This window comes from Alosa sapidissima, chromosome 8 (genome assembly GCF_018492685.1).
Source record: "Alosa sapidissima isolate fAloSap1 chromosome 8, fAloSap1.pri, whole genome shotgun sequence".
Classification (NCBI taxonomy): domain Eukaryota; kingdom Metazoa; phylum Chordata; class Actinopteri; order Clupeiformes; family Clupeidae; genus Alosa; species Alosa sapidissima.
Window position 1 is genome coordinate 10344647 of NC_055964.1, and position 27654 is coordinate 10372300.

Consider the following 27654-nt stretch of genomic DNA (forward strand, 5'->3'; position numbering starts at 1 on the left):
TTAAATTACACATACTGTACTTGTGTAACTACTTTACTATTCACACTGCAGCTATTTTAAATAAGGGTGGGCGGGTATGATGGAAGGCAACTACCTCCCAAATGTTCTCCATAGTAACTTTTGGAGTTTAAGCATATGCTCAACAGACGTCTTGAGAACCTCCTCAATTTGCACTGCACTAAGACAAATGTTATGTTGTTTTATTGCTAAATTTGCATTTCCAATTGAGGTAACTTAAAGTCATGTACTCCAAAGCCCATTCCATTCTAGAAACTTGGAACTTTGCAGAAATACGAAGGATTCTTCAGTTTTATTTGTTCTAAAAACAAAGCAGAGTTTGCCTTAGGGTCTACCGTTAGCTGGAGGCTGGGGAGTGATTTGCAGTAGCCAAGTCCTTTGTTTTGAATGAATTAATGCACTGTGCCTCGCCTCAGAGATTTATATTGGACTAGCACCCTCATCCATGAATCAACTCAAGCATTTAACATTTAATGAACGACAGAAAATATCCAGAGTTGTTGGTCTATAAATTCCCTGTGAATTGATGGGCAAGGCAAACTTCCCAGACAGTTGACAGAAGATTGGGACACATAGCTTTCCATGTTTGGCACATATACATGTAAACATATATGTGCATACCTACACAGACACACACACACACAGGCACGCACGCACGCACACACACACACGCACACACACAGACACACACACACAGACATCTTACAAGGTCCTGTCTATTAACTTCTAATTAGTCCTCCACTCACCATATCCAGGAATGCCTCCTAAAGGGGAAGCTGCCAAAATCCATCATCTTCTCCTGACGGCCCACGTGACTAAGGCCAGGCTTCATTGAGCAACTGTCTCTCTGCTAGCCAATTCTTACACAGCAAGACCTCATTTAAATCCTTTCACTTCACCAAAAAGTAGAGTCCAGACAAGTGTTACCGACACACTGTAGATCAAACACAGCATACTGTTGCTGGGGGCGAAGTGCCCATTCGTTGCGATGGCACCCCGTTCTTGCCATCGCCAAAGGGCCCTATTTCCATTCTGCGAGTCTGCAATCCAAGCTCCCCTCATAAAAAAGTCATGACATACCAGCTGGAGGACTGCTCAGAGACAAGCTACTGAACCGGCAGTCAACACGCGAGAGGACTGTCCGCTAAGACCAAGCGCATATGGAGGGCGACGCGGCTACTACCACAGAGAAGAGACCCTTGTCAGATCCAGAGGTGCGTTCCCTCACAATATGACGCACACATCCAGCCAGGAGTCAGATCAGCCTTGGCTATCCGGCCGGCTCCGGTGTCGCTGCTGCGGCTTTTTCCTTTTTTTTAACCTTTTTCCGAGGAATTCTTCCGGCAAAGATTTGAAAGTTGCTGTTGCACATTCTCATGACGAACGTCGTTGACGGCGGCGAGACGCCTGCATATTCTCGCGCTCTTCCTGTGGGCTGTCCCCTTCTTTCCCTTGACCTGAAGAGCGGCAGGGGCAGTGGCGCTCACGCGAGCCCCAGCAGGGCATGCTCCGTCCTCGGGATTTCAGCAGTCCTTGGCTGGCCAGCCGTGGTGGTGGGGAGTGGGGAGGGAGGGAGGGAGGAGGATGACGAGGGGCAGGAGGAGGGGGTGGATTCAGAAGTAGAGCGAGGTTCTCCTCGCTGACTCGACTTTCCTGAGCAGTCATTTGGACATCCTGACCCGTAAAGTGCAACACCCGCCTGTTGTCCCAGTATGAAGCCGCGTTAACACCCTATTGATCCTCTTAGAGAGGACCACTCGCCTTAGCTCCTCACGCTACAAAAGCTCCTGACATGGGAACGCAGCGACAGACCAGAGGGAGGGAGCGAGTGAGAGAAGGAGGTGAGGGGGGAGGGGGGAGAGAGAGAATGAGGTTTTGTTTTCGTTCGTTTTTTTGCGTTTGGTTCCAGAGGAAGCATTTGTCTTCTGTGCTCTCCTCCTTGTGGATCTCTGTCCTCCCTGGCCAGCGTTGTGTCAGCACTGTGGCTGCTGCTTCTCTCACCGCAGGGAGCTAAAGCCCAGCCAGCTAAAGCCCAGCCAGCCGAGTCACTCACACACACACACACACATGTACACACAGACAGGCATGCAGGCATTCGCATGAGTGGAAACACACACACACACACACACACACACACACTCTGAACAGGACTCTGAACTGTTGAGCAGCTATTTACAAGCTACACAGTAGGTGCAGCACTGATGGCTATTTACAAGTTCGGTTTCATGTCAAAACAATGCAAAACCAAAACCATAGAATCTCACATTTCTTCATCTGTTTGGAGAAGATAAAAGAGTCCTCTTGGCAATCAAATATTTGTATGACTGCAGACAAATCCCAGTGCTTACAATTTGCACATGTTTGCATTATGTAAATTGGCCAAAATTAAACACTGAAGCAATGTGTCCCTTTGATGATAAACTGCTTGACTCTTGTCTCAAGTCTCTTCCCAGTACAACAAACACAGTGACGCTAACTAACTACCCACATAAAGACTCGTTTCAGAGTTCAGCCCTGTTGCAATGGACTCCTTTGAAGTCAACAATGTGACAGTGACATTGCGATACTATCCACGCAGCTGGGGGAAAGCATTACAACAATTCAACATCCTTTACACGTCAGAGTTGGAGGGGGGTTGGGTGTTTTCATTTGTAATGAGATGAGAGATGTGGATAATTCGTTATAGGGTGGGTAAGCCGGAGTGGCTATCGTTTGGCCGCCTGCCACGGGCAGGCTGAGGTCTGAAAAACAGGATCCGATCCTGACGCTCACACACACATATCCTGCTTTGCACAGACGTCAATGCTCCCCACTGCTGCCAAAGCCCCGACACGCTTTTGCTAAGTCATTGCCACAAGTCCATTAGCCACACACTTGAACATGTCTGCAAAGGAATGATATAACATGGAGAGGCAGTGTGTCTATTTATAAGAGAATACAGCTGAAATGTAAGCTACTCTGGTGGCAGAAATCAAACACAAAGCGAGGTTACCTGTTGTTCTTCCAAAATCAGCCATGAAGGTTAAGGAGAGTAAAAAAATAGCCTTATGTTGTGTGTATGTGTGGGTTATATAACAGGTACATTGTCAGGTAATATCCAGTCTGTCTGCCCTGATAGGCTGTCAGTAGTCATTGTGAGATGATGGGGGGAAATGTCAGAAATAACCCTGTGTGGTTTGTACTGTTCAGTTCCTCAGGCCGATCTGGCCCAGAGCCGGCCTTCATCTGGCAAGCATCCGCTAACCAACAGAATCTTTTGAAAGGCTGCATCACAAAATACCATCTCGCCCCCTCCATGTTCACCACAGAGTCTCACCGATTTCCAATGAAGGCCATCTGAAGCGTTCCACTAATTCAATATGGATCGATGATGGAACATAACACCATCAATCAAAACTGACAGCCCTGCAAGATTAGCTCCCAGGCCTGTATAATATTTAACATGTAACAAGCTTTTCTCAGTCTGGCCTATTACCACTGCAGTCACATCACTGTGCTTCCCTATCGTGGTACAGAAATCCCTGAAACTCCAACCATTGCAAAGAAAAATGTGTACGGTATACCTGTCAAATGCTATTGTGTGGATGAAATATTTCATAATAATTCAAAGTCTAATTAAAGAAAGCAATTATTCTGTTGAATGTGTGATTAACTAAAATGTAGTTTCCTGCATATCCGTATCCCTTTTAACAGAGTTCCCCAAAGCTAGTGGAGACAGCCGGCTATAGCGCATCAATAGTCTGTAACCATTGGCAATATCCTCCACCATCTGTCAGAGGGAGTTTGTGTATGTCGTTAGGATTGCTTCTACAAAAAAAGAGGTAATTAAATTGACATTATGCATTCTGGCCAAAGCAATGACTTAAATATAATGACTAGGTCTACATGTGCGTCACTAGTGGTATGCTTGTGTACAACCTGTGGTCTCCTTCAGAAGCCCCACTCAGAAGCCAGACACGGTATGGAGGGGAGGCCCTGTCGGCATCACTTCTCCATGAGAGTCCCACTGAGCTTCCATCCACCCACCCATTCACACACACACAAACATGCGCACACACACACAGCATACTTTGCTTTGAATCCAAAAATAGACCCTCTGCATTGCACCAGCCTTGTGTCGTGATCACTCTCGACACCTATTTGTGTCTAAGCAGTTGTTTTTAAGTTATTTTTAATTTGCTAAGACAAAGGCTGTGTAGAGTTGCTCATTTACGTGACTGTAAGTGTATGCTGCTGTGCTGACAGGGACACTATCACCCCTAAAAAAATAACTGTTTGGTATTCTTTTGCCTGTTGTTTACAGGTCAAATATGCCATATAATGCAGGGAGAGCCGATCTGACATTAGCTCAATGCTGGGCAAAGGTGTTTGCTCTGTGTGAACAGCCGAGGCAGTGATCTTCATTTGCTTGCTAGCATATTAGAAATCGACTGCCATAGTTAACTAACTTGCATTTCTGTTCCTAATATACCCATATTTTACACACAACCATATATTATTGTGGCCTTTAAGGGCCACATCTGTCATACATACCTGGTAATTACTAGCCTGGCACAGCCTAGTTTTGATTATGTTTACCATGTTTCAATCTAGCCTGGAAGCCAACCTGAATATACCCCACAATAAATTTAATGTCAAATGCTCTAATTGCTGTTTTCTGTTAATCTTTTAAGGTTATAGCGCTGTCAATATCTTGCATAATAGACACAATAGTGGAATCTGAACATCTCACTTCTTCAGTGGCAGTTAATTTGTTGTATACACAATTAACTCAAGCTTGTTTAGGTGACGTGGATGACTGCTTCACTGTTGCTCATCTGTCCATCGTACAAATCACGCTCAAACGATTTGATTGGCCCGAACACATCTTACCCCGGCCATATTCTCAAGCGACTCCACACCGAATGCTCCTCCCTTAAATGTTGTAGGTGGCGTAAATTCAGGCTGGCTTCCATGCAAAGTAAGTACATAAAATAATGTCCACACCTTGTTGTATTATCCTAAATACTATCAAATGGCTTTTTTCTATGTTTCAGTGAAAAGCACCATTAGCATATAAACTATTGCAGGTATATCAGGTATGCTAACAATACATACGGTTACAGGTAACCAGGAGAAGAACATGCTTATGTGTACTACTCACATGTGTAAGACAATCATTTGTGGTTTAGTTGTATTGCAATGCCTAGCTAGCTTAATCTATACTGCACAATTTGTGACAGTGGAGGAATGCTATTTTTTCCTGTCTGAGTTATTGTTGAAGGCAGACACTTTCCTGTCGATAGCTTCTTTTAAAGAAAATGTGTGCAGTTGGTTTCTCTTACACACTGCAATGCTCATCAGAAGGAAAAACATGAGCAGACAGGAATGAGACAAACAGATTTGCAACTTGTTTTTTAATCTGTCTTGCAACAACATTATTTTCCTGTTTGAGGTATTTGATAAGGCCATCGCTTCTTGACCTTCTACAGCAGACGTTTAAAACCAGCCATCATAATTAAACACATTCCCTGGAACACTGACCTGTTGTTTTGAAAACACAGCCTGCCTTTTTTCCACAGGATATCCACTGCTGCCCCATCTATGGACATCGCTGTCATTATCAGGGCCCCGACCAAGGGTAGAAAATAACACAATGTGTTTTTGGTATTTGTTTCCCCCCAGCTAGAAAGGCAAAAATATGGTTTGTAATTTTCTTGGCAGAAATACAACAAACTGAATGTCTTCCTTACAGAACACTGCTGTAACATATAAAATAATGAATAACTCACATCAGAAGAGAATTTGCATAATTGCAAGTCTTGGGCAAAACACATTTCTCTTCTGACAGTATTTTCTATTGTTTGCATTCCATTACTGTTATGAACACAAAAAATGTAGGCCGAGAACTCGGAGGACATTAAATCCTCTTTTATGGCAATTAAAGATAAAAATAACAGAGATGTACAAAGCCTTCAAGGGATCCATTAATTTTCTGGACCTCCTTGTTGATTAAAGCTTGTCAAAATAATCAGTCCCTTAATTTAAGTGATCACTCAAGCTCACTCAAGTTACTTACTAAATATGACAAAGTGGGCTCAATTTGCCTGCTTCGGCTCTTAAAAACTTGACCCGTTACAGTCAAAGAGATGATTCGGTTGGATCAGTGTCAGGAACTGAAGGAAGAGGATGAGCAGCAGAGAGAAATCTTTCTCTCGCTGCCTCTTGAGTGAAAAGGCAGAGTTCAGTGCCGAGACATCACAAGACTTCAGCGATGATACAACTTACACAGTACCAGTTACTCGCAGCGAGGTGGAAAATTATTCTAGAAAGGTGATGTAAGTGATATGACAGGGCTAAAAATGTCTTCAAAATGCAGGAGCGAAGAAAATCTGGCTTCAATGTCTACTTTAGTTTCTGATGTTGGAGGTGGGAAGAAAGTAGAATCTACGAAAAAATATTGGGTCAGGCAGAGATGCTTTGTGAGAAGTGGTGTAGAGAGACAGAAAGTGGATCTGGGCCTACTTGCCCTGCACATGCCCTGTGCAAGTCAGTCTAAGCAGTTTTGCAGCATTAGAAATATAATATATAAATAAGAGACACTGTTTTTTCAAACTAGATTGACATAGAGAGGCTGACAATGGAACAAAGGCAATGAGTTTGAGGCAGACTGAAGCTTTTGTTTCCTCTTCTGCGGAACATATCGAATGACTTGCAAATTGTGATTATTAGTAACTGTAAGTCTCACATTGTGTTTGCTGGGTTAAACTCTAAATTAGTAAAACCATACTGATTATTATATAACCTTCATGAGGATGAGATCTGTTGAAGGACTTTTAGGCAAGGTTTTTACTATACATTGCCAACTGAGTATACATTGAGAGAGGGAGGTGCCATACATTGCCAACTGAGTATATATTTACTGTACAACAGAGTGTACATTGACGATGTAAGTAATAGCAAGCAGATACTGCAATTTTGACATAATGTTAGCCCCGACTTGTTGTGTAGCTGGAGCAGGCTCACAATGTCCGATTAGAAGACATACAATCAACATTCCAGCTCCAGTTCAATCAGATATTCTGTCTGTCTTACAATGTGATCAATCGAACATACCGTGTGAGCAAAACAATCACGTCTGATTGAAACATGTAGTGTGACTTTGTGTGAGTTCAGTTATGCGACTGAAAAAAGAAACGCAGTGTCTGCCTGCTTGACACAGTGTTACTGCCATATGCCAGCAGTTTGCTATAAAACAGAAACTCCACATATGGTGTTTCACTACTACTAATGCAATCACAAGCAGTTTTCATGTCTTCCTTAATTCACTCTGTTCTGTTTGATGCAATTACAGATAATGGCATATTTCTGCATCTCACCTGTTGCCAATAACAGCTTGAGACACCTCAGACAGAGGGCAAAATGCTGATTTTATGGATATATGGGAAACAAGGGGAGTTTAAAATAGCAACGTTACATAACAGAGCTGTGTGCGAGTGCAACGGATAAAAGCTGTGTGGGGTGCTGGGATATATCAGTGAAGCACAAAGTGACAAACCAGAAGTGGGGTAAATGGAGCTCATTCACTGTCATGGTGGCACAGTGTGGGCAAGCTGGCTGAATCTCACTCCATTGAGGCTCACTGAGATTTGTATCGCCGCAGCTGCGGAGGCCACGACCCTTTTAGCTGTGGAAGCTGGACTAATGAGCCAATAAAAAGATTGACCAGTCTGTTGCCACGGAAATGTATCATACCTGGAAATTGGATAATGTGTAGACCTCATGACCTGGGTCAACCCAAAATATGTGTCCCATAAATACCAAAAAATTAAACTGGTGAGGTCATGACAATGGAAAATTCGCCAATCTGCATACACAATAACTACATCAATCAATACATTACCCATTATTATTAAATGCATATAGTCACCTTGAAATTTCTTCCACGTGTTTCAATAGTATGGGGAAAACGTATGTAAAAGGTTGATTAGGGCATTGAGTAACAGGTTATATGAAATAATCAATTATATTTGTAGAAGAGGATAGCTTATTAAATAACCAAGCAGCCTTAACTCATTGAGTGCCAAAAACGTAATATTACGTTTTTCAAAAACGTAATATTAAGTTTTTCCTTCCCATGCGTTGAGTGCCAAAAACGTAATATTAAGTTTTTAGCTCTTTTTTTTTATTACGAAACTAGACACTCTAACACACATTATATGTGTTTTTGGGAACTCTGTGATGAATGGAAATGAAATATATGACGATCGAAAACTCATGAAAACGCAAGATCTGGACATTAACTCGGCTTTTGATGGTTGCCGCTTTGTTTTGAATCAGTCACTGATTAGCCTATCAGTGACATGCACGCCAGGTCAAAATCAGGTCATTTATTTTTGTGGGTTTATCACTAGGTGGCAGGTCTCGTTAGATCTCTTCCCAGAAACTTTGCAGGCAACACTTCTCAGGTCATAAAAGACGCAATATCTCCATTTCTAGAAAAAAAAATAGGGATTTGAAAACTAGCCACTGTTTAGCTTGGGATCTCTCAGGAACAGAGGCGTGTAGAAATACACGGTTTGCACCCACTGAGAGCTTAAAGTCTCACCTTTCAAACGAGCCATTGTATGTGTTCATAGCTATAACACAGAATATGCTGTGGCTGTACAAAAATCATCAACAATGGTCTAGATTGCTGGCACTCTAGGACAAAGCTTCCGAAAACAGCTTGGCATTCAATGAGTTAATGAGAATTTCACTGGGATTTTTAAGCAGGAACCTAACAGGTAACAAAATGGCAATACCTGGTCACTGTAATTAGTACCATATAAAATTAAAATTGAATTTTTTCTTGATACTTTTTGATAGAATTTTACCTTCACTTCTATTTGACAGGTCTTACAGGAAAATAATGTGATTTTTCTAGTTTTCTAGTTGGGTCATTTTGTGAAGTGGGATCTGTATTGGACTCTATTTTGATGATCAGAAATGCAGCGCAAAGCCCAATGCAAAGCTTATTCTTATCTTACACCCAGTCAGTGGCGGAATTTGGCGCCATGTGCTTCACTTTTATTAAGCCTTGCGTCCAGGGGTGTGGCAGAAGATGCGGCCTGGTGCATGATCCAAAAATCACACCCTCATCTTACACCCTCTAAAAATCATTTTGCCACTGACCAAGAAAAACCTGGTCTATAATGAAAGGAGCATGTAATGCACAGCTGAAGACGCACTGTCACAAGATGTAAGCAGCCCTTAGCTAGCAGTCCCAAACAACTTCTCTGCAGGATAAATAGCCTTAGGATTTTTAATCAGTCATTCAAACATTATTGGGGTAAGGGTTTGCTTTATTCAGGAATTGCTTTATTCAGGCTTTTTTTTGCTTTATTTACTTTTTTACCTTTGAGTTCAAATAATAGTAGGGCTGCTTGATTATACCAAAAATCATGATCATGATTATTTTGGTAAAAATTGCATTCACCATGCATTTTTAGATTGTCAAAATAGGGCCCTCAGAGTACTTGCTTAATCCCTACAGAAAATTAAAGGGATTATACAATCCCTTTATATAATGGGGACAGGCAAATATCAGAGCAATTCTAGACCACATACACTACTAGTCAAAAGTTTGTAGACACTTAGACATTTCCATTCCACTCCATTATAGACAGAATACCATCTGAGATCATTGCATTGTTTTTTTTAATCAGGGCAGCAGTTTTTAGATCACATTATGTGCTTACATAATTGCAAAAGAGTTATCGACTGTTGTAGAAAGAAATGGCTTATCTTTAATATCTACATTGCCCATTATCAGCAACCATTCATCCAATGTTGCAAAGGCACATTCTGTTTACTAATCTGATATCATTTTAAAAGGCTAACTGAGAAAACATTGGAGAACCCTTTTGCAATTATGTAAGCACATAATGTAATCTGAAAACTGTTGCCCTGAGCAAATGATCTCAGCTGGTATTCTGTCTATAATGGAGTGGAATGGAAATGTCTAAGTGTCTCCGAACCTTTGACTGGTAGGCTTAATTTTAATTCTAAATATGTGCTCTAAACCAGGGGTCCCCAACCTTTTATGTACCAAGGACCGGTTTGATTCCTATTTTTTTTCACGGACCGGCGGGGGGTTCCATGTTCCATATGTGTTGTGCATGCATTACTTGAAAAGAACTAGCTCCAGTTATGTATGAACAGTGAAGGTAACAATCTCTTGTGAAAAACGTGAACTTGAAGAAGTGAAAATTGAACAATATGAACTATGAATATTGAACAACTTGAAGCTACATCTATAAGTGTGAACATGCTTAACAAAATATGGGAACAAAACATGGGAACTAAACGTGCATTACGAATATAATCAGTAGGAGTCCTGCTTGTTTCCCTGCAACAAGAAGCTTCCATCTGGGGGTGATGGAAGACAGTGACACCTAGCCTAGAAATCTAGACGCACCCTAGCGGCGGCAAATTAATTTGCTCAGCCTGTACGTCTAGTATCAAACCATAGGGATTTCTATTGGCTGACGCCGTGGACTTCATCCAATCACAGCGCTCTATTTTGTTAGAGAGTCTTAAGGCGGGCTTAACAGGATAACGACAGTCCTGTGACGGTGAACAACAAGAAAGGTGGCTATGGCGAACGAAGAGCGGTTGTTTGAATCGGTGTTGGCGTCAACTTTGGAGGAGTTGGACTTTTCTTTGAAAGTTGAGCAACACAATGCACTTAAGTCATTCCTTTCGAAGAAGGATGTATTTGCCGTTTTCCCGACCGGATACGGATATGGTCGTAGCGCTGGCCTATTGCATGCCTAGGCAGTTTGAAAGACAATTCTCTGCCCACCCCTTGGATTAAGCGAGGTGAATGCTTCGATTCCAGACTATACATTTCAATGATATAGGATGGCCCGCCAGGCTAAGTGACACCCTCAGTGTATTTGAAATGTCCAGTCGATTGCGCAATTTGGTCTTAGTTGCAGTCATTGCCGAAAACCCGGCCTCGCATAGATACGTGGTGGGAAACGTTTTCAGCGCTTTTACGGCTATCTCGGGATATTCTGCTTTGGTTTTGATCCAAAAACCCGCCAGAGAGGTTTCCTTATACACACTCTTAAGACCACCGTCATTTGCAATTTCGATCAACTGCTCTTCCTCCTGCGCTGACAAGTTAGGACTATTCGGGATATTGACAAATGGGTTGCGGACCCACTCATTGGTTTGCCGTGGATCTTTGGAGGATGGGAAGTAACGCTCAAACTCATTTGAAGGTGATCGCGCATCAGCTGAGAGAGAAAGGGCCCTAACTCAGTCTCTCCCAAAAACCCCACTACTGTTTGGAACATATCAAATACAACCCGGTCCACTCATCGTCCCCACAAATCAAGCTTGGCTTTAAATGCAGCGACTTTATCTGCCAGTTTAAAGACAGTCGTCATTCTCCCCTGGAGTTACAGGTTGAGGTCATTAAGCAACCCGAATATGTCACACAGGTAAGCGACACCCAGTCCTCATCACTAAAATGTGCAGCTAACAGTGACTTTTTTTCTGTAAGAAATCTCTGCAGCGGCTCTCGCAACTCAAACACTCTGGCCAGTGACCTGCTAAAGATGCTTGTTTTTTGTTGCTCATTCTAGCAGTTTAGCTAACTTCGTGTGACACTACCGTTCGCCAAGAACTGATAAAGTGAAGTGAGCTGACCTGAGGCTGCGCAGCGCTGAAGGCAATATGTAAAAGTGTTGAAGGCGGGACAGCGGCCCGGTTAGGAATGTCCTGCGGCCCGGTGGTTGGGGACTGCTGCTCTAAACCAGTGTATATAGATATTACAGTAACATCTGAAAGCGGATTAAATTAAATCATACACCGCAGAGAGAAAATGAGCTGAAATTCAGCAGAGAGGCTCCAACGCTGGCTTCAAAATTAATATACGAATTGTATCTAAGTGTTGCAGCTTTATCAAATTCATAGCAGAAATGCTAATTACACATCTACAGTATATAACTATTACTGTTCTACTGTAAATCCTACCTCTCCACATTAGAAAACAGGTAGGCGAGGTGAACTATCATGTTAGTTCTATCACATTTAGTCTTGCAGAGTAAACACAAAAACAGACAAAGTCTATTTATTCAAGGTGGACCTGCGGTATTACCCTGTATGGCGGTTCAGCAAGCGACCAGGGTGTTTTTTTTTTTGTGTCCACATATTGGCACATACCACAGATAACACATACCAGCTCTAAGCACAGTAACCACATCAATGTGAGCTTGTGTACATAACAATACAATACCACTTCTCTCCTCAGTCATTACCAGCTCTACCCAAGCAGGGTTTCCCCTTCCCTCTGGCTCTATTACATGGTATTGGAGAAATATGCTAATGATGGTCAACATGGTCACCTTAGTACAGTGATACATACGTACAATACACAATGACCTAATCTATCTCCCTGCCAAGTTGAACAGATAAAAAAATAGCTTTTCTGTCCGTACATCAGCATGGGTTATAAGTACACATGAAGTGAACTAAGGTCATGCTTTGGAAACAAAAATAATTAGCTAAGAGGCACTGCAGGACACAGTCTCATCATAAAACAGCTAATTAAGATCCAATAAATTAACACCCCAACACAGTTTAAGTAACTAATTGAGTTGCTAAATTTCCCCTGCCCCAGAAATCCCCTAAACAAGGAACAGAATGTACACAATTTATATAAATACAAAGTAATGCTCTTCTTATCTTTACCCTATTTTCAAAGCATTTTTATAAACATGGAAATGCTACATACTGCATTTTTGTTGCATATCAAAAAACGTTTGCTATGATCTGCAATGAAAGAGCTGTGATCATACGTTTTTAATGCGCGTTCAATGTTGAATATACTCAATGTATTTATTTGTTCGATATGCAGAAATTTTGACAACTGGGTGGTATTACAGGCAAGACTGAAAAAGCTAAAACAATAGTAAGTGTCAAATCCTCAAGCAGTGTGGTGTAACACATAGTGTTAACATGCAAAACACAATATGGTTGTGAGCTTAAAGCTGTAAATAGATTCACCACACACACACACATACACACACACACACACACACACAGACACACACACACACACACACTGGTTCAAGTACTCTTCTCCAGCAAACTCTTAACATACTTGAAAGAGAGGACAGGTTAACAAACCCCCGAGTGAGTACTTTATTTAGAGGGAGGTCAGGTCAGGTCAGGCAGAGGGCACAGAAGAGACATCTGTAACATCAACCATGCACACACAAACAACCCTGCCTCACGACATCGGCATACACATCCACATTTGTCCTCTACACAGCCAGGAACATCACACTAAGATTCGATGTCTCTTGTATTCCCTTATGTTCTCATCATATCGTCAGCAAAGCTGAAAGGTTACAAGTTAAATCAGTTTCATGTGAGTTGCTATCCTGGGAAAATGAAGAATTGTTTCCTTCTAGGTGCTAGAAATATTCCACATCTTCATTTTGTAAATGAGAGTTTATAATGGAGTAAACCCAAAACCAACAGACACTGAATCAATGAAGGATAATAAAATCAATAAAAAGCTTCAAGCACCGAAAAGCTGCTGATGCAAACCCCTCCCTTCTCATCTTGCTTTTTCACCTCTTCAAATCTATTGCTCCCCAGAAGATGAGATAAGCCTTCCTCATTTTTTAATTGGAGCATTTTGGGGAAATGAGTGTGAGGGTCTAGGTTTTGAAAGAGGCAGGACTGACCCACACACAGTGCCAGCATTCTGGCATGTGAGACTGCAGCCCGAGCAGCCACAAAGACACTTCCATAATCTTAAATCATGCGCATATTATAAGTAATTAAGCAGACACACGATGACATAAATAATGGAGTCCTAAAGGTCTGAGATTGTACATTATTCAACAGCCCTGCACACTTCTTTCATGTTTAAAATTAGAGCACTTTCTTGGATATATATTTTTTTTTCCTAACCCTGAATTCCCCCCCCCCCCATAGCATAATTACAATTGAAGGTCAAGTGTGACACAAAAACTCTAAACACTCACATTTAAATGGAGAGTATGAATGTTACCACACACCTCTGACAATATTTGCACACTTATAAGCACACACCACCATGTTGCTCCTCCCCTTTTGTGCACTCCTTCCTGCCTAGGATAATTCCCTTTCCGCAAGGCCTCTTAGACATGATAAATATACATACAACAACACTCCAGAGACCCGCATTCCCAAAGCATTTTTTCTGACCGCCAAGAGTACTCCTAAATTGCACTAAAGGTGTTTTAAGTTTTCTCTTAAAACCCATTGACAAAGCTGCTAAGACCAACTATAGTGACATGTGACACTATATGACAACTCCTAAGATAAGAGCTCCGTTGCTATGGTTGATGTCATTTCTCATGCACAAGCTTGCTTGCAGTGACTGGTGATTGGCTAATGAGTTGGCTGATAAATGACAGGTTTGCCTTACATGAGTAATGACGAAAGGTTCATCAATAAATAAATACATAAATACATAAATATGACAGCTTACAAATAAAATAGTAACTGGATACACTATGGATTGACACAGCAGGTTTGCAATGTTTAAAATGCAGATCTGTATGCCAATTACATGTTTGCATTGACATTAAAGTAATTTCATTTGATTAACAATAAAACTATTTAAATCTTGACCATGAATAGTTTTGGTTGCTGTAGGTGGTGTTATTGCATCTCTTACAAGCTGCACCATTATTCCCTCAGGATTTTAAGTGATTCTGTGTGCATTTTTAAAACATTGCGATGTGGAATGACACAAACAGCTGCTTTACGATGGTTTGTGAATAGGTCTAAGTGAGTTAGGAGTCCTCTAGACCAGTGGCTCTAAAACAGGGGGTCAGGGGATATTCAGTAGCACTAGATGTACTGTAGGCTTACACTTCACAGTTTCCATAATGTTCCTCCGAAAGTGGATGCTCCGTTTATACAAACTCAAATCTCTACCTGCGCATCTTGCAATGATGAGCTTGAAGATGCTGTACTTAAACAGTGACAGAACACTATGCAGCCTTTTTTTGCCACAGGAGCACATTAATGTTATACATTGGATAAGTGCTAGTTATCCTTCGGAAAATAATAAATCAGATTGTTAAAGGATGCCACTGACATTAATGCTTTTGGTGTTGACATAGCCTACCTATGAGAGAAGACATTTTCTGCATTTACCTCCAAAGCCTATTTCGCTGCATTTTTTGCATTTTTGAAATAATCTATTTCACCAGTTGGAAAGAAGAGGGTCGCAAGACTTTGTCAATGTTTTAGCACCGAACACCAACACTGCACATACAGAAATCACACACACAGCATATAGAAGTAAAAAGCAATAACTAAGGATCCCTTTCGAAAAGGCATTTTTTTCACGCATTTTTATGCATTTCTACCCAATGCTTTCATGTGGTGCATGTGTGCATGGTTTAATGAAAATTTATGGTGATGCCACTGAATTTACTATTACATTTCAAGGATTGTCTATCAGTCTAATCTTTAACCAACACTACACATACTCACACACATTATCTGTGATGAGCAATTTGCCTTACTGCAGAGTTTAATATGCATCCTGGCTGGGCAAATACATTCTGTTCTCCGTTGGTGTCATAATTTCCATCTGTGTTTGGCTCATTTCTATCAGACTATTCTGTGACATTTAAATGCCTGTCTACTCATGCAGTTCTGAGTAGCGCTGACACAACCAAACACACCCAACTACCCACCTATACACACACACACACACACAACACACACACAACACACACACACACACCATGGAATGGGATATAAAACCTACTCTTTATAAACACAATACAAATAGTGCAGAGCAGATTAACTGATAAAAAAATAATGAATTAGGTTTTCTTTTGAAACAGCAACATTTCATGAATCATGGAGTGTTTCCTTCTCCACTTAGATGGTGAGCTAGAGTTTGACTTGTCATTTTCCGTTTCCATCTAGAGCAAGACACTAAGACAGCCAGAGAGAGAGAGAGAGAGAGAGAGAGAGAGAGAACTGTTTTCTGTTCACCCGCATCTTAAAAGGTCAGCCACATTCAAAATGGGCTGAGCTCAGGACATAAAAACTCTCTTCTCTTTCTGCTGCATCTAAAAGTGGTGAGGCTCTATTTCCGTCCCTCGTCATTCAATATATATAAGCGAGAGCTTGATGTGCGAATGGTACATCTGAGAGAGAGCGATATGGACGCAGAGTGGGCTGGATGATGATAGAATGGGAGATGTTAAAATGGAGTGCTTTAGTCACATCCATAATAAGATTGGGAAATTATGACTGCCCCACATCCACCCCCAACCCTATTGGAGTGGGGAGTGGACTACAACAATGTGTCTGTCACACCATGAGACAAAGGTTAAAAAAATGGCCAAGGCGTGATTAGTTTCTGTTATCAGTAACCTTTAGAATAAACTAATCCAGGTAATATCCATCAGTGGCAGTGCCGTATCGCGACCATTGCAAACAGCGCCAAATGAATTTCTAAAAATAGGCTTCCTCCAGGGGCGCAGGATCTTTGAGTACTGTATGTGTCAATACAGCCGAGGATGGTGAAGGAGACGAGTTTTATCCATCTGCCTTCTTCTCCAAACTCGAGTCGTGGCTGCCTCAAGGCAAGGCAGGAGGGTTGTGTTTTTATCTTTTTAATTATCTTCTTGTCCTTCAATTCATTTCAAGAGAGGCTGGAGCAACATGGAGGTGCATCAAGTGTATCAGTAGCCAGACATGTCTGTCCTTCTACAGAATCACAGATTGTGGTAATATACAGCAGTCTCAGAACAGCATTGGAGTATTAGGAGTGCATGATTTATTTGTCTTCATCAGGATTTCAAGAGGCAAGGATTTGGGGGCATTACACTCATTAGAACTTCACACTACGTTTTAATACTGTTTAAATTAGCTATATTGCCTTTGCTAGAATGTGGACTGGATCAAATCACCATGGCCATAATTTTCTCCAGGGGAGCCTTTGTTTAACAGTTCACATCATCCTGTTCCTCTTCCTAGTTGGTATGTGTGTTTACAACTTTTGTCAGAACCTGTTGAAACTCATTTCTTTGTTGGTTCATTTTGCTTGAATAAACCAGTGTGATGAAAGAGTGCGAGGACTACTTTTTTTACAATGGTTACACTGCAACCTTGCACCTTGCACCAAGCGATGTGCTTATGACTGGCCACTTCTTCTTGTTTACAGTCTTTCAACACAGGAGTAAGCACCCTCCTTTTCAGACAATGATGTCAGCGGCACAGCAGAGACTGTGCTGGTGATGATCAATCATGAGCTCCTGGAGGCTAAGCCATCTGTGCTTGAGCAGCCACCATCTCACCAAGTGTGAAACTGCCACAAGTGAGCATTAGTGCTGATCTCTCCCCACTGTCCCCCATGAGTGGCGGCATGAAAGACTACACAAACAGAACTGAGCTCTCGTGCGGAGGATCAAGCACCAGGTCAATGGGCATTCGCAGCAATGAAGTGGTAAGACGGAAAGTGCCAATATGGGCGCTAATGCCCGGGAAGGTCCAAGAGTCTTTGCCTTATTGGTTAGACATTATTTCACACGTTGTCTGGCTTGTGGTAATCAAAATGATCATTTGAACATCAACCATACCATTTTAAAAATGGAAATGATTAGACAGATTAGACAGCAGTGTTTGATTGGGTTGTTAAGACAATCACACGTTGAAAAAGGTAATTCACTGAACTGTAGAAGCAAAGGTGCTGGCACCAGCCCAAAAATGGGTGCACTTATTTATATGTTCTCCTCAGAGGCATCGGATGTATGCCAGTGAGATAAAAAAGAAATCCCAGCAGGTGTTGCCATAACAAAAAACAGCGAGGTAAAAAAAAAAATGAATCTGATCAACTACCATATTTAATGTATGCTGAGAAAATGGTGTCCAACTTTCAAAATTTTAATCAAATGATTAGCTAGGCATATAACCTCCCCCTGTGCCCAAGGGAGAGAAGCGATACAGCCCAATTATGACTCACACAGACAGTCATCCCCCTTTCCCAATTCTTCATTATCCAATACAGCAGCAAGAAAATCAGTCTGATAAAATCCAACAGTCAAGTGATCCAGGGGATTTGAAGATCAACTCGTCTGGGCAATTATATACTATCAGAGTACACAAACACACACATACACAAAGGCTTACTATTGACATATTTACTCATCTTAATGCCCTACTACATATCCACCACATCATGTAGGCATACATTCACACGACATTCACAGTCCTAACATAAACACAATCACACAGGGCAAAAAATAGGTGGTCTTTTAAACAACATCAACAAAGACAGATCCAGCTGAGGCATCTAGTATAGAGGAATAAATATTCTGTGAACATCTAAGGCACTGTCTCTTAATTGGGTGGCTCTTATTAAATAGTAGTGAGTGTGTGTGTGTGTGTGGGGAGGGGGGGGGGGGTGTATGTGTGTGTGAACCTTTCTTCCTACCGCAGAGCTGATGATTAAAGAGAGCAGCCACTGCGGTTTAATCCAGCCTCTGCTATGCTCTGTCTTCTAGCCTCCCCTCTGTTTCTTATCTCTCTCTCTCTCTTTACAGCTATATGGAATTGAACCATGTTAAACTAGACGTACCGCATAGCGGTACAAAATATGACCGCCGCTCAGTCCTGTACATCCGTTCCGCGAAAATAAATCACACTTCAATTTGTCTCCATATTTTACTCCATCCCCCACTCTTGAAACGTTTGTGTATGCTTGTTTGGCATGCCTGAGTGTGTGTGTGCGGCTGCACAGAAAGTAGCCTACTGGTGCTGAAAGGGTGAATAGATTGTAGAATAGCCAAAGAAAATGTAGCATTGTTATAAAACCTTTAAAATCTCTAAACAATCACAAGTAGGGCAGTTCATCACAGTTCATCCATTGCAACTGGATTGATGAAAGGTCACTTACACCTGTAGGCTACATTGTATTTGGGAAAAGCAAAAGGTATCAGCATAATGTTATTTATTTATTTATTTTGTATGTATTTATAAACAAAAACATCTCTGTCAGTTCCATGCCGTTTTCAACAGCTATCAAAAACAAAGGTCATTTTTGGATGGATGGATTTTTTGTGAATGTTTCTTCTTCTACATAAGATTTTAGTCATCTTTAGTTCATGTAATACTTTATTGTCAATGCACAAATTAAGTAACAGTAGTCTGAAACATTATTGTTAATGCACAAATTAAGTAACAGTAGTCTGAAACGAAAAGCTGTTTTACATCTAACCAGTGGTGCAAATAACTGACATGTCCAAATGGGCCTTGATGAAATGCGTCGCTAGACTGTTCATACACATTTTAACGGGCCAAAGTTGAAGAGCTTTTGTCCGTTATTGTGCGTGCAAATATAGGCTGATTCATGTTCCCTTGCATTGTGTAACTGAGGTCCATGGCTAGTCTGGCTTTCATCAGACCAAGCTCAATCTTTTAAGAAATCAAAAAATAAATGGCGGGCAGATCAGGCTGGGTTCACCCAGCCTAGTCCATAGGCACCCGATATTGTTTAATTTTCCGATTGAGATATACACGCTTTGGCTATTCTAAATGCAAAAATGCATCAGGGAGTTATGTAAAACTGTAACTAACAAACTAGATCCTAATAGAAAGCTGTTAGCTTCCCTAAGCTACAGGTAGGATTATAAGGTAGGCCTATTTACAACATAAATTGTCAATAGGCTATGCTGGCGACACAAATAAAATCTCCTTTGGAAACCAATGGCTTACGCCTTACAGTATCAAGCGGACTTAAACTTAAATCGTGGCGAAAAGTTGTAATAACATTCACGCAGCACCATGAGTCAAGGAAAGCGCGAATGAAGTAGCCACTTCTAAATGGGACCCACTACACAGTAGCTTAAGGTGTGTTGCTAAAGCAGCCATAATGAAATGAAGGTGTCATTGTTTGGATACTTCACACACACGTGCTTTTTAATTTCACAGACTACAACTACCAAGCTGTAATCAAAGCACATCGATTCCCCTCTCACACCCTGCACGCACTTAAAATAAACAGGCGTCTCAGTCTCACGCATGTATAGGCAAAACTGTATCATACCGGTGTAACGTTGGTAAATCTTCCATTGCACAGAATGATTTTGTAGCATGTGCAATAAATGACAGTCGAAAGATACAAACAGTGCTGCTATCAATTTGCTTGGTATAACCGCATTTATAGTTTTCTACAAATGCAATCAATCAAATTGGCCTCCATCACTCAACCAACGCTAAAGGTAACATTACCTAGGTCCTTATTGATAGTACAAGATTAACGTACCTGCAGTAAAAACCAAGCATGTCCGATAAACATCCTCAGATTTATTTCGGCTTCAAGAAGAAATGGGAATTACACTTCATGTGAACATCGTCCTATCCTTATTAGATGTTTGCTGCAGTAAATTACAGTCCTTGTAGGAAGCGTCCATTGTTTTTCCAACCCACTTTTAACTTCCAACAAAATTACGTCTCACTGCAACGATGCGCCATCTAGTGGACAAACGACTACTTATCGCCAATACTGAAAATGCAGCCATGATGATGATGATGAATATTTATTTTGGCTTTCTTTTAATCCTACTGAATTTGTAATTATGTATCGGCCGTTCTAATACCGATAGTATGTGGGTGCGTCCCGGGGATGAAACAAAATTTTTCCGTAAAAGTCTAGTGGGGCTACATACCCACCAAATTTCATGTACCCCGGTGGTTCGGTGTCCCGGGTTCAGGAAGTAGATGACGGGAAAAATTCTTGAATTGTGTGCATGTGTGCGTGTACAAGTGTATGTTTATGTGTGTGGTGTGTGTGTGTGTGTATGTGCGTGCTTGTGTGTTTGCCTGCGTATGTGTGTTTGTGCATGTGCATGCATGCGTACATATGTCTACTGTGTGAGTATGTGTCATACGTATGATTACTGTAAATGTATGTGTGTGCGTGTGTATCTGTTTATGCACATGTGTGCACATGGAATGGGTTAACATGACCCCTGGAGGCAAACATACGGAAAAAATTGGTCATCCTAGGCCCTACGGTTCTCAAGATATTCACAGAAAACTGTGTCTGCCCTACCCTCCTTTCGGGGGTCCAGTACAGCGGGGGGGCTACAGATCAAAACAAAAACCGATGGTTCCATGCTATCCATGTGGGGTTACATGCCCACCAAGTTTCGTGTACCCCGGTCTTTCAGTGTCCCGGGAATCCCTGTTGGTGTACGGTCACTAAATGTACACATAAATTATTTTATTGTAAGGCCCCCCCATGAACGAAAGTTCACAAAACTTGGCATGCATTCGGAGGGTGTCATAATGATCCTACACTTTCAATTTCGTGCAGTTTTGACCATGTCAGCCAGAGATATTGTGGTGAAAACACCTAATTTTTTGCTTTTTAATTTTTAACTAGGTGGCGCTATACATGAAATAAGTGGTAATGGGATGGGTTGACATGCCCCCTTAAGACCAACATACAAAAAAAAGGTGGACCTCCTAGGCCCTACGGTTCTCGAGATATTCACAGAAAACTGTCTCCGGCCACCTACAGGCCAGTTGGTGTATAGTAACATAAATTAATTTATTGTGTGGTCCCCCATGAACGGAATTCGACGAAACTTGGTGTGCATTCAGAGGGTGTCATAATGATCCTACACTTCCAATTTCGTGCAGTTTTGACTATGTTAGGTCACAGATACCTGCGATTACAACACCTCATTTTTACTTTTTTGTGTTTAACTAGGTGGCGCTATACATGAAATGAGTGGTTATGGAATGGGTTGACATGGCCCCTTGAGATCAACAAAGAAAAAAAAAATGGTCCTCCTAAACCTTACGGTTCTCAAGATATTCACAGAAAACTGTGTCTGCCCTACCCTCCTTTCAGGGGGTGGGGGGGGGGGGCAGTCCAGCGGGGGGGCTACAGATCAAAACGAAAAACGATGGTTCCATGCTATCCATATGGGGTTACATGCCCACCAAGTTTCGTCTACCCCGGTCTTTCAGTGTCCCGGGAATCCTTGACGGAAATTTGGACATGCGAAAAAAAAAAAAAAAAAAAAAAAAATCTGACTAAACCTATATGACCGCCGCTTCGCTGCGCGGCGGTCATAATAACTACATTACCATATCCACATAAATGTAGGCAAATGTATATTTTGAAGGGGTAGAGGGTCTGCACTGGCGAAAGCCTCTTTTCTAAATGTCATAATTTCCTATCTGCCCATGGCTATCGATACAAGCATGCAAGAATGGAGTAGGAGGAAAAGAGCTGAGCCCATTTCCGGCAGGGTGCTTTCAGATGTATTTTGATAAGATGGCCTTGGTTACGTGTGATTGTGTCAGTTATTTTAACGTCTCTTTTATTGTAAAATAAATAAATAAATAGTGAAATAATATTTTATGTAACCATTTTACATGTACGCCCGCAAGGTCTGCAAGGCAGTTTCATCAATGGCACGGCTGGGGTCCCAGTCGGTGGGCTGTGGCTAATCTTTGACTCGGTCTGCAGCGCTGCCGCCAGCTTCACGTCTCATCAGCATCTCAGCGATCTGATCTGAGGCCTGTGCCAGGCACACAAGGCCGTCTGGCATGTAGCAATGACGCGCCTGAGAGCTCAGTGCTCCCAAGCCCAGTGGCCATCAACTGTGCCTACTGCGTCTGCTTTATTAGGAGGTTGGAGGCTCTCTGCAAGTTGTCCATTTTCATTTGGATTTAAGTGTGTGACAAAATTGGATCTCTGTGTGTGTGTGTTGGGGGAATTAGGGGGAGGGTTGCTTCTGCATATGTTTGTGTATGCTCTCTCACACACACACACATACAGTATGAATGTGATATCATGAATGTATATGTTTAAGTAAGGGATAATGTATAGAATGCCGGTCATTACTGGGAAAATAAGTCCCGACAGGGCGAACCGGACCCCGACGCGCAGCGGAGGAATTTGAATCAAACATTCTTCAGAACACAGCTGATCAACCGTCTGCTTTCACTTCTGAATGAAGTTCCAGTCCTTGCGTAGTGATATGAAAGACGTATCAGAAGCACAAAACCTGTTGCCATTGAAAGCGGTAATTACATGAATATATTTTACCGTAGAACTTTGGGAGATCCCATTCAAGCCAATGGAGCATTCTACTTGTCTTGTGAAGAGCCGTGTAATAAAAGTATATATGTGTAAAATACCTGTAAACTTTGCACTTCTTTTACGTTTGTATGTGTTTTTTTTATTTAGTTGTTTGTGTTTTTTAAGGCCAAAACATACCCAAACACATATATGACATTGATTATTCAATATGAGCCAAAATGCAAGACTTGCTATTCTTTTCATATTCTCTGAGGAATACACCCTCAGCTGTCGCTGCACACTTCTTTAACCTAAACAGTGTAGGAGTGCTGAGGCCTAACAACAGAGAAATCAATATGAGCAAGCCATTAGGCTGCCTCAGCCCTGCCTGGGAAAACCAGTGCAGATTTACAACCTCGGATAAATGACTTAAGACAGGGGAGTGAAAGCTGGGGCCAATTATTTAGACTGGGTGTCGTTAAGGCGCCAAATGCACTTTAGCCTTCCACACCAAGGAGTATTCTGGAGAGCAGAGGTCCTCTGAGCGGTTCGGACCCAGATCCAGCATTGATTCGGACCACATTTGGTCCAGATCCATCAGCTGGGTCAGCAGCAGCAGCAGCAGGCAGAGATCTTATGGGTCACATTAAAATAAACGAGAGGCAACCTGGGTGATGCTAATGCTACGCTAACAACACCCCAAGCATCCCTTGTCTACTCAGTCTATTTATCACTCTCTCACAGGAGGACAATAATATCGCTGCACTTTTACTATGATAGCAGTCAGCTCAGAGCTCTTGGCCTCGCTTGTGCGAGGTTTTATATTGCCCATAAAAAAGTCCCAAATAATGTCTCTCTATATCTCTTTCTCTCTGAATCTCTCCCTTGCTCATAATCCACCACAAAGCTTTGACACCACTTTTCCTAACAGGGAGAGAATGTGGTTCCATGCCAGGTTCATGCCTTGCACTGATCAGATTAGCAAAACCTAGTGATAGGTGAAATCTAAAATCCTCTGACACCTGTTCATATTATTTCCTGTTGATTTGGCTCTTGGAAGAGAGACTACAGACAGGTATTTTCACAGAGAGGGGAAATTCTCCATAGTTGCATGCACTCAGAACTGACAGGGGCCCCAATGTCTTCGACAGCAGCACACAATAAATGTGCCAAAGGTCTGCGACTGTTATGAAAGCACCTGTGGCTCCTCTGCATGGATCCTCTGGCGGCAGAATGAGATGGCTGTCTATTTAAGAGTGGCGATGGCAGTTAAACCCCCATTTCCCTCTGAATTACCCACCGTAAGCCTCCCTCCGCCACCCTTTTTTCTGTTCCCTCATCCTCGATCTGACGGTCTCGGGGGTATGAATCATTCACTCGACACAACATACAGCCACCCAGAGGGTGTCGCGTGCTACAATGACTGCAAGGTGCGCCTGGCTCTCTAATCAAAGCTGGGGCTTTTCAATGGCCCCCAGCCCCCCGACGGAGGTGTGGGAACAAAGAGCTGGTGCTGCTGCTGCAGCACATCTCTCCTCATTTGGTTCCTGCTTAATCACTCATCAAAAGACCTTTGAAAAGAGCCATTCAGCATCTGGGCTTGCTCTGTCCGATTCCTTTCTCTGCCAAAAGTCATTAAAATCTTTTTCATCTTGCTCGGCTTCCCCTCTAGAACCAACCCAACATACGGCAAGGAATTGAAATCGGGATCCGATAGGTCTATGAATTATGTAAAGGCTGCCAATGAACTGGCTTTGAAAACAGTGTGTTCTTCAAATGCACCAGCATTTATCAGGTCTTGTTTACCTTCAGATCAGCTTGTTGCAAAAAAACTACCTGCTTTTAATCACTGTTTTTCTTCCAGCTTCTGTTGTGCAATGACATCCATGACTCAGCATATTTGACACTGCCAACTTTGTGAATGCCTTCAAATGCAGCAGAATCTGCTTCTTCCACTTTGTTCTGCTTAATTATCTTGTTACGAAGCACGCTCGCAAACAGGGTATATATCGCATCACCTGGGTGATTTCGCAGCGCGGCTCCGAGTCATTTGCATAATTACTCTTTATACACATGGCGCAGATGTGGGTCGATTAGCGTGCTCAATATTTCCAGCAAATCCCATCAGCTAAGCAGGGAACTTGTGCGGGTGAAACTGATGAAATGTTCTGTAACACTTGAGCACTATTATGAACCTGCCTGGTGAGCTGTTGCGCAAAATGCATTATTAATGCGTTCTTATTATATTATAGCATTTGATGTGGGTGTTGTGACTTCTGAGCGATTTATTAGCTGGCTCTTAATAATCGTGCATTCCAACATTCAACGTCAGGTGTGAAAGATCTGCAAAACAAGATGCTGCTCTTTACTTAACTCATTATGACAGACACTATGAGCAAACACAAGCGTCCTAAATTGGTGACAGGCGTTAGTCTCATCACCGGTCACGTCTGGTTTTCATTAGCCTCACCCTGTCTCCTTCCAATGAAGCGTGTGTGTGTGTGTGTGTGTGTGTGTGTGTGTGTGTGTATGTGTGTGTGTGTGTGTGTGTGTGGGGGGGGGGGGGGGGGGGGGTGGGTGCTTGTGGTGGTGAGGTGGTGGTGGGGTGTCATGTGCATTGCCCACATCAATTAGAGTAGCTACAATACTCTATACTGCACAAGCAGCGAGGAAAAAACAAAAAAACCAAGAGTCACTTTGATCAAGGTTATTGCTTCCTGTTAGCACACCAAATCCACCTACGCAGTCTCCCCTCCGTCTGGAGAGGGAAAGTGCTGCTGTGTGGAGGGGTAATTAATACAGTCGGCCTGATCTCTGCTGTTGGGCTGTTTTTCTGACTCTGCTATGTGGAGGTTGGGGCTCCAACAGCAGGACTTTGCCTACTTTAATGGGAGCACCTTTGCTGCAGGCTTACACCCACATGCCTGCTTTTCTCTCTTTCTGTTGTTCCTTTTGCTTCTCACATTTTCTCTCTGTATCTCTCTCTTTGCTTCTTTCTTGCTCTCTCTTTTCCGCCTGCACCCCCAGCACTTTTTTCAAATTTTCTGGCCCAGCCTAAATGCAATCACTCAGCACCCCGCCCCCCCCCATCCCCACCCGCACAACATCTCACTGCCAAATACAGAGGCGGGCGGCTCTCTCCCATCTCGAGCTGGCCTCTACCCTCTGTGTGCACAATAAAACAGAGATCAGGAGGCAGGGATCGATGCACTGGGCGCTGGGAAAAAAAGTATAACCCGAGAGGTGATATCCCTCCCCCACCATTGCCTCAAGACACAAATTACTGAAGAAACTGACTGGCTCAGCGATCAGCAACACCGACGCATTCGGCAGATTCGAGACAATCTACTGCCCTCTGTTTCTGGATTAGTGCCTCAGATCAAGTCTGCAGTGTTTTCAGTCGTCCCCCCCCGGTGAAATTTAAAGACCCCCTCAGGTCAGGCCATATTTACCCGTCAGACGAAGATACCGAGGCTGCAAAAAACACAGAAACCACTTGCTCGCTATTTACCTAAATGTGTAATGAGCTTCGGAATATTTCTTGTGGGTTTCAGTGTAATGTGTGCTTGAGTGTGTATGGAAATTATGACAGAATGATTTAATGTCAGCCTGGAGGGACAATCGCCTTGCTTTTGTCCATCAGACAATGGCTTTTGTGGTAGCTGCCAGGTGGCAATCACACATTCGAAACTGTGATGGCACAGACACTGGGCCCGATGTGTGTAATTGTTTCATAGAGCTGTGTGAGAAACGTACAGTATAAAAACCACATAGGCTATGTACCAGACTATTAATAAGCATATCATGCATTATATTAATAATATTATGCTTAGAGGATTCAATGTAATCTACCTAACTCACATCACTGGTGATAATACTGGGTGAATGACCTAATGCACAGTCAGTGTCAAAGTGGAAACAGACAATGGGAATGGGAGCTTGACCCTTAACTCCGGAAACTTGGTTTCTGTCCTTGTCATCCAGGAATAAACTGTTTCTTCCTCCACTGATAAACTACATTCCACACTGAGGCTCTGAAGTGACAGTCCAATATGCTACAGATTTCAAATCCTCTGGCATATTTAGAAATTGTATTCGCTATGATTAATTCAGAAGCTATAAAACATCCTTTAGAATATACAAGACAACCACATATTACGGCCCTCTCTCATTCCTTGCAGACCTTCTTCTTGAAATGTCGATTGTTCATTTTAAGCTTTGTGAGAATCATCTATATCTTAACGGAGTGTCTATTTATACTCCTGGTACGAATAGCCTTGGCCATTCACACCCTGTGACATAACAACAAAAAGACGTTAATCACGTACACAAAAAACATGGCGGACATTCATTTTTTTGTCAGCAGAAAGTGAAGAATTCTGAAATGTTTCGGCACTAATATCTGTTCAGATTAAGTTTTAGATTGAAAAGTTGTGTTTTATTTTCATAATCTTGGTTCAGTGAATACATACAAATGTCAGTTTTTGTGAATATGACGTTCAGGCCTATAAACTATAAGTTTACCTGCAAATGCAATC

At 42.2% G+C, this 27654-nt stretch overlaps 1 protein-coding gene across 6 annotated transcripts in view; it reads right to left on the minus strand.

Moving 5' to 3' along the window:
* Positions 1-27654, minus strand: part of pde4d (phosphodiesterase 4D, cAMP-specific) — a 148956-nt gene that overhangs the window by 45529 nt on the left and 75773 nt on the right. Inside the window, exon 1 of one of the 6 annotated variants that reach the window (XM_042101005.1) lies at positions 765-1487. The exons of the other annotated variants lie outside the window; for them this stretch is intronic. Coding sequence (XP_041956939.1) covers positions 765-850 — 86 coding nt within the window. The 5' untranslated portion in view covers positions 851-1487. Of the gene's footprint in view, positions 1-764; positions 1488-27654 lie in introns of those variants that run through there. 6 annotated transcript variants of the gene reach the window in all.